Genomic DNA, 17195 nt, shown 5'->3' with positions numbered 1-17195 from the left:
GAGAGCGAATTAGAGAGAGCATACTTACATTCACACAGGACACTGGATAAGACCGGAGAAGTACTCCAGATATAACAAACTGACCTTAGCCCCCGACACAAACTACTGCAGCATAAATACTGGAGGCTGAGACAGGAGGGGTCAGGAGACACCGACGATACCCCCGGACAGTGCCAAACAGGCAAGATATAACCCCACCCACTTTGCCAAAGCACAGCACCCACACCACTAGAGGGATATCTTCAACCACCAACTTACCATCCTGAGACAATGCCGAGTATAGCCCACAAAGATCTCTGCCATGGCACAACCCAAGGGGGGTCCAGACAGGAAGATCACATCAGTGACTCAACTCACTCAAGTGACACACCCCTCCTAGGGACGGCATGAAAGAGTACCAGTAAGCCAGTGACTCAGCCACTGTAATAGGGTTAGAGGCAGAGAATCCCAGTGGAAAGATGGGAACTGGCCAGGCAGAGACGGCAAGGGTGGTTCGTTGCTCCAGAGCCTTTCCGTTCACCTTCACACTCCTGGGCCAGACTACACTCAATCATATGACCCACTGAAGAGATGAGTCTTCAGTAAAGACTTAAATGTTGAGACAGAGTTTGCGTCTCGCACATGGGTAGGCAGACCTTTCCATAAAAATTGAGCTCTATAGGAGAAATCCCTGCCTCCAGGTGTTTCCTTAGAAATTCTAGGGACAATTAGGAGGCCTGCGTCTTGTGACCGTAGCGTCTTAGGTCTCTCTTTATGTAGTATTGTGTTGTCTCTTGTCGTGATGTGTGTTTTGTCCTGTTTATTTTTTAATCGCATCACCCGCAGGAGGCCTTTTGGTAGGCCGTCATTGTAAATAAGAATTTGTTCTTAACTGACTTGCCTACTTAAATAAAGATTAAATGAAAAATACTAATAATAAAAAAACTGTGGTCTCTGTGTGAACCAGGAAAGCAGAGCAGATGTTTGCGGAGCTCGATGTGTGGAGCACCGTCCCAGAGAGGGACAGACTGGAGATCTATGAAGACGTCCTGTTCTACCTAGCTAAGAAGGAGAAGGTCAGATTTATTGCCGTTAGGCTGACTCTTTTGGGTATTTGGCATTTTATTTGGATCCCTATTTAGCTGTTGCAAAAGCATCAGCTACTCTTCCTGGGGTCCACATGAAACATGACATAATACAGAACATGAATAGACAACAGCTCAAGGACAGAACTACATGAATAACTAGTCAGCCGGGCTTGTTTTTTGGAGTGGTGTCACAACTACCAGTTTATTCTCTTCCATCTACATTCACATCCCAACATTTTATCCTATTTCTAATTAAACATGTCTATTTACAAAATAAATGTATTGTGCTGAAAATAATGTATTTGATCCCTAGCTGTCTGAAGAACGGAGTATTACTATCAGGGTTGGGATCAATTCCATTTCAATTCAGGGAGACAAAATGTCTGTGTACTTCCTGAATCGAAATGGAATTGACCCCAACGCTGATTACTAAGGACATTATCTGTCAGAATGTGTTGACCTCCTCTTTACTCTACTCTGTTCCATCTTTGTTGTGTGTGCGGTACAGGAGCAAGCCAAGCAGCTGAGGAAGAGGAACTGGGAGGCTCTGAAGAACATCCTGGACAACATGGCCAACGTGACGTACCGCACCACCTGGTCCGAGGCCCAGCAGTACCTGCTGGACAACCCCACCTTCGCAGAGGACGAGGAGCTCCAGAGTACGCTACCCACTCATTCATACTATTTGCATCCCAAATGGCACCCTATTCCCTACATAGTGCACTGCGTTTGACCAGAGCCCTATATGGGACAGATTTGGGACACAACCTTTCTCAGAGCTCTGCATTCATTTAACTAAAGCAGCAGAGCTGTTACTTGTGAGTCATAAAAACAAGGGGGGGGGGGTGGTGTCTGTCTGTGCGTTTGAATAGGTGAATGACTGAACAGGCCGGGTAACTGAAGTTGGTGAATGACTGCCCTGTCCAGTCAGGTGCTGTGGTTTGCAGCGTGTGCCTGGGTGGCGCAGCAGTGTGTGTGTGTGTGTGTGTAAAAGACTGACTTTGCTGTGTGAGTGCTCTGTTGACGTTCTCCCCTTTCTCCTCTTTTCTCTCCTTGCTCGCTTCAGACATGGACAAAGAGGACGCTCTGATCTGTTTCGAGGAGCACATCCGAGCTCTGGAGAAGGAGGAGGAGGACGAGAAGCAGAAGACACTGCTGAGGGAGAGGAGGAGACAGCGTAAGAACAGAGAGTCCTTCCAGGTGAGAAAGACAGGCCTCCTCCTCTACCCCACCATGGAGCATTTTGGGAACAGTGTACACGGTAGAGGATTATGATACAAAAAATGCTAATACCATAGAATTACATACAGAACATTAGAATGGATATTGGTAGCCTAGCAACATGGTACGGCTCATTCTTAAAACGGATCATAGGGAATTATAGGATTCCTATGACTAACACAGACAGACTGAAGAAAAAGCCAAATAATTTGTCAGGCGTTTTGACTGTAATACTGTACTGAAAAAGTACAGGAAAATATAAGTGAATTTTGCGTGGGTTGATCTCAGGGATGTCATATATCCGGGTTGCGTTCCAAATGGCGCCCTATTTCCTTTTTATATAGTGCACTATATAGGGAATATAGTGCACTATATAGGGAATATGGTGCCATTGGGACTTCGCCCAGTCATTTCAGTTGCTTTGCTGAGCCTTATGTTTCTCCCCCCCAGAAATTCCTGGACGAGCTCCATGACAACGGTCAGCTCCACTCCATGTCTGCGTGGATGGAGATGTACCCCACCGTCAGCTCAGACATCCGCTTCGCCAACATGCTGGGCCAGCCAGGTATGAGGACACCTGCTGCATGCTCATACTCTCGCTCACACCAGGTTTTCCATTAGCAGCTAATAGCTGCCTTTAGGCCCCAAAAAAAACAAAACCAAATATGTATGTATATATATATATTTTTTTTTACAGTACAAAAGCCAATCTTTTTAATTGGCGCCTGCAAAAGTGTCCAGGAGAATAAAAAATCCCATTGCGAAATAATGCTTTTTAGCATATTCGTCGATGGAAATACATTTGACTGGTCATGCTTATCGGTCTATAGGTTAATTTGCATAATCTAATAATTAAATTGGCGTGCGTGTGTACAGTATATTCGTTATGCATCTTATTTATCACACGCGTACAGTATACAGATACAGAGCCTTTGAGTGGAAAATCAGTGCTAGAGCTCCTGCTACAGCATCTCAAACAGCAAACATAGGCAGCGGAAGGCAGGTTTCATCAGCGCGTCACACACCACTTTACAATGAGCTGGAGGCAGTATGCATTTTGAAAACATATATGTAATTGTTTGAACCCTGAACTTTTTAATACGTATTATGAGGCATGTGTTACTTTACTTCAAAGCAGCCTAGCCAAAATCAGACCATATCCGTGGAGGCAATTATTTTTACATCATCTTTCTTTCATCGTCCAGTAGCCCACAATCCTAGTCATATTAGCAACCCATGATAGTTGTTTGCATATGAGATCTTCCCTCTTTCTACATTTCGAATGGATATTTTAATCTCTGTCGCATGAAACGGCTTGCTGCATTATGCCCTGTGCGCTTATAATGTGAAGAAATAATAGTTGAGATAAATGTTCTGATCGTTTGCATCAGACTCTGAGCTGTTAAACTTCATTTTTTGAATAATTGTTTTGTGCCGTACTGGTTGAATGAATTTGGGCTCTATCGTCCCACAACTGTTCCCAGAGTCTGTTTGGAATAGTCTATTTCTTTCTCGACAAGCTGACCAATAAAATAGGTAAACTTTTCTACGATGGGGGATATTAGATTGACATTGGCTAGTAATTTTGCACTCGTCTTCGTGGCTACGGAAAACTCTTCAAAGTGCGCATCGGAATTGGGTAAGAAGGACCACGCATCGTTCCTCCTCGACTTGCATGTTCTGTTATTTAATATGAATTACCATACTCAAAATGTGGTTTCTGTCATTCCGCGCGCTGTGGGTGGACGCCCTAATCAAGTTACGCACCCAATTCACATGGACAGTAAATGAAAATGCTGCCGGTCAAATGTCCGGCGCCACATTTTCCTGACGGAAACCCTGGCTCACACAGGTATACGCATACACACACACACGTGGATACCTACACTGATAGGCACGCATGCACGTTATCAATATTGTTGTTCTCTTGTCCACTTGTACTGCGGTGATAATGTCGTATTATACTTCTGCTGCTCTGGTTTGTGGTCGCTGCCTTTTTCTTTAGCCTTTGGTGTTGCGGTAACTATGTGTTGTCCGAGCACATCTTGAATAACGCGTGCCTGTTAGTTTATGGTGTCTATTCCGCAGGCTCCACTCCCCTCGATCTGTTCAAGTTCTACGTGGAAGACCTGAAGGCTCGCTACCACGACGAGAAGCGGATCATTAAGGATATCCTGAAGGTGGGAGAATGTTACCGTCTGTGTTTTCTCACACGTTGTGGTCTCAAATGGCGTCCTTATTCCCTATTTAGTGCACTACATTTTGCCTATATAGTGCATTATCTTTCACCAGAGCCCTATGGTGCCTGATCCAAAGTAGTGTATGAAATAGTGTAGGGTTCCGTTTGGGATGCAGTTAAATCTACTTTACAGCGTAGATATCGTGTAATCTGCACCATCGCCTCAATGGTAGTTTTCATTTTATTAACTCCTTCTCCTCTTTCCTCCACACAGGACAAAAACTTCTTGGTCGAGGTAAACACTAGCTTTGAAGACTTTGGCACTGTGATCAGCTCAGACAAGAGAGCCACAACGCTGGACGCAGGCAACATCAAGCTAGCCTTCAACAGCGTAAGAGCTCTTTGATTTATACCGAGACCACCATTTCTGTGTCCGAAAACACCATTTCTGTGTTTGAAAACTATGCACTGAGTGTTCAAAACATTAGTAACACCTTCCTAATATTGAGTTGCAACCCCTTTTGCCCTCAGAACAGCCTCACTTCGTCAGGGCATGGATTGTTCAAGGTGTTGAAAGTGTTCCACAAGGACGCTGAGCCATGTTGACTCCAATGCTTCCCACAGTTTTGTCAAGTTGGCTGGATGTCCTTTGGCGTGTGGACCACTCTTGATACACACGGGAAACTGTTGAGGTTGAAAAACACAGCAGCGTTGCAGTTCTTGACACAAAACAGTGCGCCTGGCGTCTACTACCATACCCTGTTTAAAGGCACTTAAAACTTATGTCTTGCCCATTCACAATCCATGTCTCACTTGTCTCAGAGCTTAAATATCCTTCTTTAACCTGTCCGCTCCCCTTCATCTACACTGATTTTGAAGTGGCTTTAACAAGTGACATCAATAAGGTATCATAGCTTTCACTTAGATTCACCTGGTCAGTCTGTCATGGAAAGAGCAAGTGTTCTTAATGTTTTGTACACTCTATGAGCCCTGGTCAGAAGTAGTGGACTAAATAGGGAATGGGTGCCATTTTGGCGATCTGACGATCAGTGACCTCGCTGGGCTTCTAATAACTACTAAGTGACCTCCCTCTCTCCTCCTGTACCGATGTAGTTGCTGGAGAAGGCGGAGGCTCGGGAGAGGGAGCGGGAGAAGGAGGAGGCCAGGAAGATGAAGAGGAAAGAGGCTACCTTCAAGAGCATGTTGAAGCAGGCTACCCCAGCCCTGGAACCAGAGGCCACCTGGGAAGAAGTATGTGTTAATCTGTTACCTTTCTCACACACACAGTGTTACTGTTACCTTGCACCAGAGGTGTGGACTCAAGTCACATGACTTGGACTTGCGTTTGACTCAAGTCACAAATTTGACAACTTGAGACTGACTTGGAGCCTCAAGACTCTGGACTTGACTTTTACTTCAGACTGATGACTTGAAATTATCTGGTAATATTTATCACTCATTTATGGCACAGTCTCCAGGGATTACTTTCCAAGCAACCAGTGAGAGTAGCCAGTGAGCATGCACTTGCAAAAAAATAAAATAATAAAAGTGCAAAGGGCACACTCTGCCCTTTGATTGGACCAGCAAACTGTCAATCAACACCGGTTTGGGTGAGCTAGCGCAGTGATACAGTTCCAGTCAAAAGTTTGGACACATCTACTCATTCCAGGTTTTTTTATTTATTTATTAGATTTTCTACATTGTAGAATAATAGTGAAGACATAAAAACTATGACATAACATATGGAATCATGTAGTAACAAAAGTGTTAAATCAAAATATATTTTATATTTGAGATTCTTCAAAGTATCCACCCTTTGCCTTGGTGACAGCTTTGCGCACACTTGGCATTCTCTCAACCAGCTTCATGAGAGTCACCTGGAATGCATTTCAATTAACAGGTGTGCCTTATTAAAAGTTCATTTGTGGAATTGCTTCCCCCCTTAATTAGATTGAGCCAATCCGTTGTGTAAGGTAGGATTGGTATACAGAAAGCCCTATTTGGTAAAAGATCAAGCCCATATTATGCCAAAAACAGCTCAAATAAGCAAAGGGAAACAACAGTCCATCATGACTTCAAGACATGAAGGTCAGTCAATCTGGAACATTTCAAGAACTTTGAAAGTTTCTTCAAGTGCAGTCGCAAACACCATCAAGTACTATGATGGAACTGGCTCTCATGAGGACCGCCACAAGAAAGAAAGAACCAGAGTTACCTCTGCTGCAGATGATATGTTCATTAGAGTTACCCACCTCAGAAATTACAGCCCAAATAAATTCTTCACAGAGTTCAAGTAACAGACACATCTCACCATCAACTGTTCAGAGAGGAGGCTGCGTGGACCAGGCCTTCATGGTCGAATTGCTGCAATGAAACCACTATTAAAGGTCACCAATAAAGCACAAGCAAATAGACATTATGGGCTATTTTACCAAGAAGGTTAGGGATGGAGTGCTACATCAGATGACCTGGCCTCCACAATCGCCCACTCAATCTTATTGAGATGGTTTGGGATGAGTTGAACCGCTGTGAAGGAAAAGCAGCCAACAAGTGCTGAGCATATGTGGGAACTCCTTCAAGACTGTTGTGAAAGCATTCCAGATGAAGCTGGTTGAGAGAATGCCAAGAGTGTGCAAAGCTGTCATCGAGGCAAAGGGTGGCTACTTTGAAGAATCTCAAATATAAAATATATTTTGATTGAACACTTTTTTGATTACTACATGAGTGTCTTCACTATTTTTCTACAATGTAAAAAATAAAGAAAAACCTTTGAGTAGGTGTGTCCAAACTTTTGCCTATTTCATGTTATCTAGTATAGGCCTATGTTATTGGACCAAATTATTGTCTCAAACATTTTAATCTGTTGACCAAATCATCAGCATTGGCGCTCAAAGGCAGGCTCACATATTCAGATTAGTGACCAGAAAGCACTTGCATCATTTTCTATAAACATTAGTATGTTTACATTATCCATATAAAATACCATTTAGCAATCTGCTACAGACGCATCCTTGCCAGAACAATGATAGGCTTCCTGGTAGGCTAACAACGATAGCTATCAATTTTCATATTTCAGATAGGCTGAGTTTGGGTGGCTACTTGCCTTATGACTAAAGATGGTTGTAACATCGCACTTCCTTCAATATTATGGGATGAAAATGGAACATTCTGACAAATTTAATGACAGTATCTGTGAGGAAGAAGAGGGCTACACAGTTGGCGAAGAGCGGCAGGGTAGCCTAGTGGTTAGAGCGTTGGACTAGTAACCGAAAGGTTGCAAGTTCAAATCCCCGAGCTGACAAGGTACAAAATCTGTCGTTCTGCCCCTGAACAGGCAGTTAACCCACTGTTCCTAGGCCGTCATTGAAAATAAGAATTTGTTCTTAACTGACATGCCTAGTTAAATAAAGGTAAAATAAAAAAAATAGGCGGCCATCCAAAGTGATATCGCGTGGTGCAGATAGACCATGCTTTCCATCCGATCCTGCAACTTCTGCTGCTTGCAGGTAGGCAGTATGATTCTGCTTGCTCTGGACTCCAGGTAAGTGACTTGATATTGGCTGCTAACATGTACAGTGCCTTGCGAAAGTATTCGGCCCCCTTGAACTTTGCGACCCTTTGCCACATTTCAGGCTTCAAACATAAAGATATAAAACTGTATTTCTTTGGTGAAGAATCAACAACAAGTGGGACACAATCATGAAGTGGAACGATATTTCAAACTTTTTTAACAAATCAAAAACTGAAATATTGGGAGTGCAAAATTACTCAGCCCCTTAAGTTAATACTTTAGCGCCACCTTTTGCTGCGATTACAGCTGTAAGTCGCTTGGGGTATGTTTTGCACATCGAGAGACTGAATTTTTTTTCCCATTCCTCCTTGCAAAACAGCTCGAGCTCAGTGAGGTTGGATGGAGAGCAATTGTGAACAGCAGTTTTCAGTTCTTTCCACAGATTCTCGATTGGATTCAGGTCTGGACTTTGACTTGGCCATTCTAACACCTGGATATGTTTATTTTTGAACCATTCCATTGTAGATTTTGCTTTATGTTTTGGATCATTGTCTTGTTGGAAGACAAATCTCCGTCCCAGTCTCAGGTCTTTTGCAGACTCCATCAGGTTTTCTTCCAGAATGGTCCTGTATTTGGCTCCATCCATCTTCCAATCAATTTTAACCATCTTCCCTGTCCCTGCAGAAGAAAAGCAGGCCCAAACCATGATGCTGCCATCACCATGTTTGACAGTGGGGATGGTGTGTTCAGGGTGATGAGCTGTGTTGCTTTTACGCCAAATATAACATTTTGCATTGTTGCCAAAAAGTTCAATTTTGGTTTCATCTGACCAGAGCACCTTCTTCCACATGTTTGGTGTGTCTCCCAGGTGGCTTGTGGCAAACTTTAAACAACACTTTTTATGGATATCTTTAAGAAAAGGCTTTCTTCTTGCCACTCTTCCATAAAGGCCAGATTTGTGCAATATACGACTGATTGTTGTCCAATGGACAGAGTCTCCCACCTCAGCTGTAGATCTCTGCAGTTCATCCAGAGTGATCATGGGCCTCTTAGCTGCATCTCTGATCAGTCTTCTCCTTGTATGAGCTGAAAGTTTAGAGGGACGGCCAGGTCTTGGTAGATTTGCAGTGGTCTGATACTCCTTCCATTTCAATATTATCGCTTGCACAGTGCTCCTTGGGATGTTTAAAGCTTGGGAAATCTTTTTGTATCCAAATCCGGCTTTAAACTTCTTCACAACAGTATCTCGGACCTGCCTGGTGTGTTCCTTGTTCTTCATGATGCTCTCTGCGCTTTTAACGGACCTCTGAGACTATCACAGTGCAGGTGCATTTATACGGAGACTTGATTACACACAGGTGGATTGTATTTATCATCATTAGTCATTTAGGTCAACATTGGATCATTCAGAGATCCTCACTGAACTTCTGGAGAGAGTTTGCTGCACTGAAAGTAAAGGGGCTGAATAATTTTGCACGCCCAATTTTTCAGTTTTTGATTTGTTAAAAAAGTTTGAAATATCCAATAAATGTCGTTCCACTTCATGATTGTGTCCCACTTGTTGTTGATTCTTCACAAAAAAATACAGTTTTGTATCTTTATGTTTGAAGCCTGAAATGTGGCAAAAGGTTGCAAAGTTCAAGGGGGCCGAATACTTTCGCAAGACACTGTAGGTGTAAAACTGCTGTTTATTTCCGTATCTTAAGTTCTGAAAATGCATCGCCGTTTTAAGGCTGTAAATGACTGGCTATATTTGTGCGCTCGTGTTCGCAAGCTTTGAACCACTCCTTTTTGGAGGGGGGTCGCTAACGAATCAGATTTCTGATTTGCTGTACAGCGCAAACGTCAAATTGTATGTGGAGAGGATTGTCGTAAATAAATATGCAGCTCCAAAAATTGTTCGGTGATCAAGAATAATAACTGTTTACTTTGCAAACTCACCGGCAATGGGACCTCAAGCAACAATTACTGGCATAGGCATACTGGTCTTTTAGTATGTCAAAATGTCTTGATATTGACAATTCAGTTATGAAACTTTCATTTGGAAATTGTTGTTAAAATGAATTATTACATAATCAAATATATATTGTAGACAAAATAATGACGAGGGCCTTCTGGTAGCCTCAATAAATAGACAAAGCTTTGTAGTTGAACAAGTCATTGCATGTGTATATATATTTTTTACTTGAGACTTGACTTGCTCTTAGAACGCAGGACTTGGACTTAACTCAACTTGAGACTCAGATCTTGTGACTTGCTTGTGGCTCGAAAGTAGTGACTTTAACCCACCTCTTTCACACACACACACACACACACACACACACACACACACACACACACACACACACACACACACACACACACACACACACACACACACACACACACACACACACACACACACACACACACACACACACACACACACACACACACACACACACACACACACACACACACACACACACACACACACACACACACTGTTACTGTTACCATTCTCACACACACACGTTGTTATCAATGGGCTACTGTCTGGCACATGATTTGATAGTCATGCAACTGTTCAAAAGCAAACCTTGTGTTTTCTAACTATTAATTTTCTCTCTTTGGTCGTCTTAGGTCCGAGAAAGATTCCTCAAAGAATCTGCATTCGAAGACGTGACTCTGGAGTCTGAGAGGAAAAGGATATTCAAAGACTTCATGCATGTCTTGGAGGTAAGACTCATTTAACTCTGGTAACCTCTGTGGGGGGGGATTACCCCAACAATGTCAGTGGTTGCATCTCAAATGGCACCCTATTCCCTATATTGTGCACTACTTTTGACCAGGGCCCATAGTAGTGCACTATATACGGATGAGGGTGCCATTTGGGACAGAACCAGTGTCACGACATACAGTACTCAAACCTGGCTGCTGTTTCTTCTCACAGCACGAGTGCCAGCATCATCACTCCAAGACCAAGAAACACTCAAAGAAGTCCAAGAAGCACCACAGGAAGCGCTCCCGCTCTCGATCGGTTAGTACTATGCCCCGACACTGCACAAACCAAGACCCCTCTGCGTCCTTTGTAGTGTGCGTACCAAATGGCACCCTATTCCCTAGATGGTGCACTGCTTTTGACCAGAAACCCTATAGTTTATAGGAAATGGGGTGCCATTTGGGATTTCGCCTTCAATTGTATCAGCATGGCACCTCACTAGACAAACCCTCCTACTACACCCACTTCTCTTCTCTCTGCAGGGCTCAGAGTCTGAAGGTGAAGACGATTATCACACCAAGAAGAAGAAGCGCTCACAGTCCAAGTCCCCGTCCGAGCGCTCCTCCAGTGGGGAATCTGGTCAGTGGTTTTCCTATGTATAATCCCTTTTGTTTATTCTTTTATCATTCCAATTAAAAACTTGAATGATAATTGTGATATAAGGATCAGGTATGATGAAAAAGTATATGCTGATAGGAATGTATTGTACCTATAACCTTGACTAGAAATGATCAAATAAAAATAATCACTATTAAAAAAAAACACAAATGAAGGAATATTGTGTGGCGGCCAGTTTCTGACATCCCTCTCCATTCGGTCAACAGATAGAAGTTATAAGAAGTCCAAGAAGCACAAGAAGAAGGGGAAGAAGAGGCGTCACAAGTCGGTAGGTTCTCAGGACGGAACTACATTTTCGAGGGGAATGTTTGGGCCACTCTGGAAAGATTGGGAAGCCAAATGGCGGAACGGCGCGCTTATTCTTGTGACCCTGTTTTTCAGCAATCTCCTGAATCCGAAGGCGAGCGGAAAGAGAAGGGAGGAAGAGAGAGGGACAGCAAGCGGGAGAAGGACCAGGAGAAAGAGAAAGAGAACGACAAGTCCCGGGGGAAGAGTCGCTCCGAATCCAAGCAGAAGTCACCTAAAAGGAAATCTACCAAGGAGGAGGTAAAACGTCCCATTCCGGTCACGAAACCCAGCCAAGCGTCTGGGATTTGAATGCTTTAAAAGAAAGAAATACTCCACGCCAGTTACACAGCGGTTGTATCCAAGCATTTTGTCTCATCCTAGTCCCCGTGAGGTGTTTACTATTCTATTTCCTAGTGCAGGGGTCCCCGATTACATTCAACCTTGGGCAGATGGTCGGGGTGACGGAAGATAGATGTTCACAGAAAATCGACCGCAAGGATCCCAAACAGATATAGTATTTGACAAAATCGGAGTCATTTCAAACTTTGATTACATTGGGATACGATGACATATGTCTTTATGCGTGGGAATAAATAGGAACAGATTTTTCCTACATTTAAAATCACTTCCTGGTGATTTTAGTCTTCTGTCCAACAACAAAAATGATTTAAAGTGACTGCGGTTCTGGATTTGCTGCAACCCAACTTGCTGTGTCTATTGATACGGAGATTTCTGTACATGTGCAGGATTCTTTTTTCTTTTTTGTACGGAGCTGCTGCCCACTATTTTGTCTATGTGGCTTCTGCTCAGTGCTTCCACCGCCGCCTCCCCCTTAACATGGAGGGGGAAACGTCATGTTCTCCTCTAAAGAGTAAAGATATGGATCGACATGTTTGAACAGTGCATTCCATACCTCGAGCGATTTTAATGTCTGGAGGGGCGGTAGGCAGCCTTCAGCCTTCATGTTATACACAAGACATGATCAACATTTTGGTACAAACTTTGTCATCTAACAGTATATTTAGGCAAGCATATCAAACACAAGCAAGTTACATACAGGAAGTCAATAGTGATTCTTTATTCATTATCGTTGCAAACATTGGCTTAGCTCTCTTTTTCCCCAGCTACTCTTTCTACTTTGTGGCAGCATATCTATGAAGATGATCACCACAAATAGTAGGAAGTCTAAAGCAGTATTGTGCAAATGAAGTAAGGAATAATAGCGCTTGGTCAGACATGCTCAGGTTGCCTAGAATGTTCTTTTTACAGGAACTCGTAGTGGCTGTGATATGGCAGCAACTATATAGATTAGCCTACATCACACAAAATGCTGATTGTTTATTTTGTTGCTCCAATGCAATATCTCTTACATCAGACACAGAAGGTTGTATACTTTAAAGACTTCAATAAATATTTTGGAGAATGTTTGTTGAAATCGCCGCGTTTCAATTATTTTATTTTTTCCCGGCTGTTTTAGAAATATGGGCAGGGGCCTCCCAAGTGGCACAGCTGTCTAAGGCACTGCAGTGTTAGAGGCGTCACTACAGACCCAGGTTCGATCCCGGGCTGGATTACAACCAGCCGTGATCGGGAGTCCCATAGGGCGGTGCACAATTGGCCTAGCGTCGTCCTGGTTATAGGGAGGGTTTGGCCGGCAGGGCCACCACCTTGTGGTGGGCTCCTGCAGGCTGACATCTGTCGTGAGGTGAACAGTGCTTTCTTCCAATACATTAGCGCGGCTGGCTTCCGGGCGAAGCGCGGTCTGGCGGGTCATGTTTCCTAGGACGCGTGACTCGACCTTCACCTCCCGAGCCTGTTGGGGAGTTGCAGCGATGAGAAAATTTGAAATTGGGGGTAAAAATAATATGAGGCAAAGTGGGTAGATCATGCAGAGGTTTCCGGCGGGGTGCGGCAGGGGCAAGAACTCTATTGGCAGCCGCAGCCTTTTTGTTTTGGGCTCAGAACTTGTTTTTTTGGGGGGGGGGTAAAATCACCTTTGGGCCGCTTGTTCGGGAACCCTGTCCTAGTGCATCCCAAATGTCACTCGACTACTTTTGACTAGAGCCATATGTATGGGTTACATCCTGGTCAAGAGTAGTGCATTACATAGGGAAAAGGGTACCATTTGAGAAGCATACCTAGTGAAACTCCTGGAAGTAGTGCTGAGCTATTAGCGCTTTTAGAGGTCAGTTTGATATTTCATTTTTTTAAATGACCACGGATTTAGACATCAAATCAAATGTATTTATATAGCCCTTAGATCAGCTGATATCTCAAACTGCTTGTACAGAAACTCAGCCTAAAACCCCAAGCAATGCAGGTGTAGAAGCACGAAATGTGGATTGTTTGTTTGCTCCATGGCAATGTGTAGGGACTTCGTCCTGCTTGTGCAACTGCAATAGCCATTACAACAGACAAGGTTGTGTACTTTATAGACTTCAATAAATCTTTTGGAGAATGTTTGTTCAAATCGCAACGTTTATTTATTTATTTTTTAAATGTACTATATGTGCGTTGAATGCTGTAACAGAATAAACCAGGCATACTGTTGACTGCTGAATTACCAACCGTCAATCCCGTAGATCATGTTTTAAGGCTTGCGAAGCAACTGCTTTCTATCCCTCTCGATTGCGCGGTCCCAACGAAGCGGCATTAAAATAATTGAACCGATGTCGGTCCGTTAGTTGTTTAAAAATCCCCAAATAAGTTATTTCGGTTAATCGCTCAGCACTACCTAGAAATCACCAATGTGGGTTTTGATGTTTTGTCTTTGTTGTGTAGGGTGGCTGGGACACTTCAGGCAGCGAGCTGAGTGAAGGAGAGCTGGAGAAGAGGAGGAGGACTCTACTGGAACAGCTGGATGCTCCTTGATCCTGTTTTTCCTCATGCTTCCTTTCATCCACCATAGATTCCCCCCCGGTGCTTATTTTTCAGCGTAATGCCACACATGCTTGGACTTAAGGTTATACAATTCCGGTAACTTTCCCAAACTTCACAGGTTTTTTCCACAAATCCCAGTTAGAAGATTTGCTTAATTCCTGCCAATTTTTGTCTAAGTTACCAGAATGTTTCAACCCTTTTTGGACTGTGTGTGAACTATTCCCCTTGTGCTTTGTATAATGGGAATGAACCCACCACACTGGCACTAGAATGCTTGGTAAATATTTGCTCTGTTTTCTTACGTTATTGGAAGTGGTCACAGGCTGAGTTGAGTGACTACTTTGATATCAGGTCAACTGTGTGGACATTTAGTGACACACTTCAGAAATGTGGTACCTTTTTATAATGTTTTCTCACTAGCTATTTCATTTTATTTGTTTTGTAGTTGTTTGATATTGAAATGGATTCAAAGAGCATCTTAATGCCATGCTCTTAAATGTGATTGCCTTGCAGTTCTCAGGACAATTCTTATCCGAGTCACAAATGGCACTGTATTTATTCCCTTTATAGTGCACTACTTTTGACTAGGGCCCTCAAAGTAAAAAAATAAATAAAAGTTTAGTTTAGGAAATCTGTTGACAAAATATCCCGCAAATAAAAAGAGATGTGATTGTGTCTCAGTGTAATCAAGGTTTGAAATTATTTTCAAATACAATAAATACATTTTTGTGCTTAGTTGTGTTCAGTTTGCAGTGTACAAATTGTAATGATTTTCCGGACCTCCGACCATCCGCTTCGACAAAAAATCGCCCCGCAGCTGAATCTCGTTGCATATCGCTGCTTTGGACTGATGTAGAACTCTTTGGCAAAGGTCCACGTCTAGACTGAAGTAAATGTCTCTCTGAAACAAGACCCTTTTAAAATACATTTTTTTATTGTATTTTTAGGATTGGTTCGCTAGATTTTCACAAGAGGAATTGTGAAAGTCCTCGTTGCATGATCTATACATGTAATAAAATACAGTTGACATCAATTTGTTTTGTCTTCATGTACCATCACCAGCAGCCACCATAGATCGGAGCTCATTATTTTCTTTACATATGACCTCTCTGTTATGAGTACCACTTGTTCAACTAGGCTTAGTAGCCTTGTATCCATTTCCTGTGGATCATTACAATGCTAGGCAGGCTGAAGGTAATAATTGCTACTGTAAGAGTGAGTGCCCGAGACAACGTGGCTCAGGACAATCTAGATTAAGCTCCAATAACATCACCGGGACTGTGGCACGGTGGCCAAAGACCGCCAGAAGAGGCAAATCCAAACCTTTGTTGATGCCCCAAGCCCGCCAGACGGGCAAGTAATGATTTCCACAGTTTACATACACGGAGATGACAAGACCCTACTTCTCCTGTTGTTTTCATATCAATGAGTATGCATTGAAAACCAGAGTGAATCTGAACAGCTGTCTGCCAAATGAATGACTAAAGAACAAAATTGAAATAAAGATGCACACGCTATAATAGTGTAAATAGTTTATTTGATCATGTCCAGAACTCGGTCTATCTTCAACTAAATGTTATTTAAAAGTATTTTGTAATAAGCACACAATGCCTAAAATACATTTCTGAAGAAAAAACAAAAACATGCCACTATTATCCAGTCTAATGAGTGAAGCTGATGAGTGGTCAACAGTTCACATAGGAAGTATAGAGATGAGTGGTTTGTTGCACATGCCTACATGGACAATTATGGTCCCAAGACCACAGAAAGCTTCTCTGAACGTCAATGGGTTATGGCCCAAATGACTCCCTATATAGGGCACTACTTTTGATATTTTTTTTTACCAAGGCCCATAGTGTCAAAAATAGTAACCTAGATAGGGAATAGAGTGCCATTTGGAACATACATTAATATAATGCCTCTTTACTCAGGCAAGTGTGACACCAGGGCATTCTGCTTCACACAATAGATCTGTTGTGTTAAAGTGAACCCAGATTTGTTTTTCCCCCCGGCTTAATTAAATATACAAAATGGACAAACCTATAAGTTAAAATAACATTCAAATTGTGTATCACAGGGTGATACACATTTTGTTTTAAACAATATGTACAATAGTTACCTTATAGTAATGAGTGGATTAAGAAGTAAAAAACAATGCAACAATTTTTGTAGCAAAATATCTGTACATTTACAAAACCTTTTTGTTGTGTACTTTTTGTTTGTTCTGACATTTTAAAAATATAACTAGCTAAACACTTTAAAAAATGACTGTTGCTCACGTCAAAGTGGGTCACGTGAGCAAAACTGAATGGATACCGTTTACAGTGGTTAAATACTATACATTAAATGTACAATAATAGTGAGTGGACAGTTGCCTAGAGATTCATTAGCCGATTGCAGGTTTTCAGAGTAAAAAAACAAACTTGGAATCCAGTTTCCATGACAAGCTCCTCAAGTAGCCTAAAGTACCTTCCTTGTAAGCCACTACACTTGACTGGAAGTGTATCTGCTGATAAGTCTTAGTTTTTGCACCTTTCCTATTCACTCTGAGTCAATTGTGGCTCTAGCTCTGGTCCGGGGAGTCGTTAGGGTGTGCTCTCGCGGTCCTTCGACCGAACGACTCCCTGGACCAGAGCTATTGTGGCTCAAGAGCCCCACCATCCACTTAAC

General features: G+C 42.7%; 1 protein-coding gene across 3 annotated transcripts in view; it reads left to right on the top strand.

Moving 5' to 3' along the window:
• LOC124043815 (pre-mRNA-processing factor 40 homolog A-like) overlaps window positions 1-15558 on the top strand; it is a 38125-nt gene extending 22567 nt beyond the window's left edge. For 2 of the 3 annotated variants that reach the window (XM_046362808.1, XM_046362806.1), the window contains 13 exons: window positions 947-1055; window positions 1576-1726; window positions 2134-2267; window positions 2739-2853; window positions 4356-4468; window positions 4742-4858; window positions 5581-5718; window positions 10601-10696; window positions 10911-10997; window positions 11222-11318; window positions 11564-11625; window positions 11739-11903; window positions 14427-15558. In XM_046362808.1, the coding sequence (XP_046218764.1) occupies window positions 947-1055; window positions 1576-1726; window positions 2134-2267; window positions 2739-2853; window positions 4356-4468; window positions 4742-4858; window positions 5581-5718; window positions 10601-10696; window positions 10911-10997; window positions 11222-11318; window positions 11564-11625; window positions 11739-11903; window positions 14427-14516 (1474 nt within the window). In that variant the 3' untranslated portion in view covers window positions 14517-15558. The remainder of the gene's footprint in view (window positions 1-946; window positions 1056-1575; window positions 1727-2133; window positions 2268-2738; window positions 2854-4355; window positions 4469-4741; window positions 4859-5580; window positions 5719-10600; window positions 10697-10910; window positions 10998-11221; window positions 11319-11563; window positions 11626-11738; window positions 11904-14426) is intronic. The other variant, XM_046362807.1, reaches the window with a different exon arrangement.
• The last annotated feature ends 1637 nt before the right edge of the window (window positions 15559-17195 follow it).

The sequence above is a fragment of the Oncorhynchus gorbuscha genome, linkage group LG09 (genome assembly GCF_021184085.1).
Source record: "Oncorhynchus gorbuscha isolate QuinsamMale2020 ecotype Even-year linkage group LG09, OgorEven_v1.0, whole genome shotgun sequence".
Classification (NCBI taxonomy): Eukaryota; Metazoa; Chordata; class Actinopteri; order Salmoniformes; family Salmonidae; genus Oncorhynchus; species Oncorhynchus gorbuscha.
The sequence above is the reverse complement of the archived record's forward strand: the minus strand, read 5'-3'. Positions and strand labels throughout refer to the sequence as shown.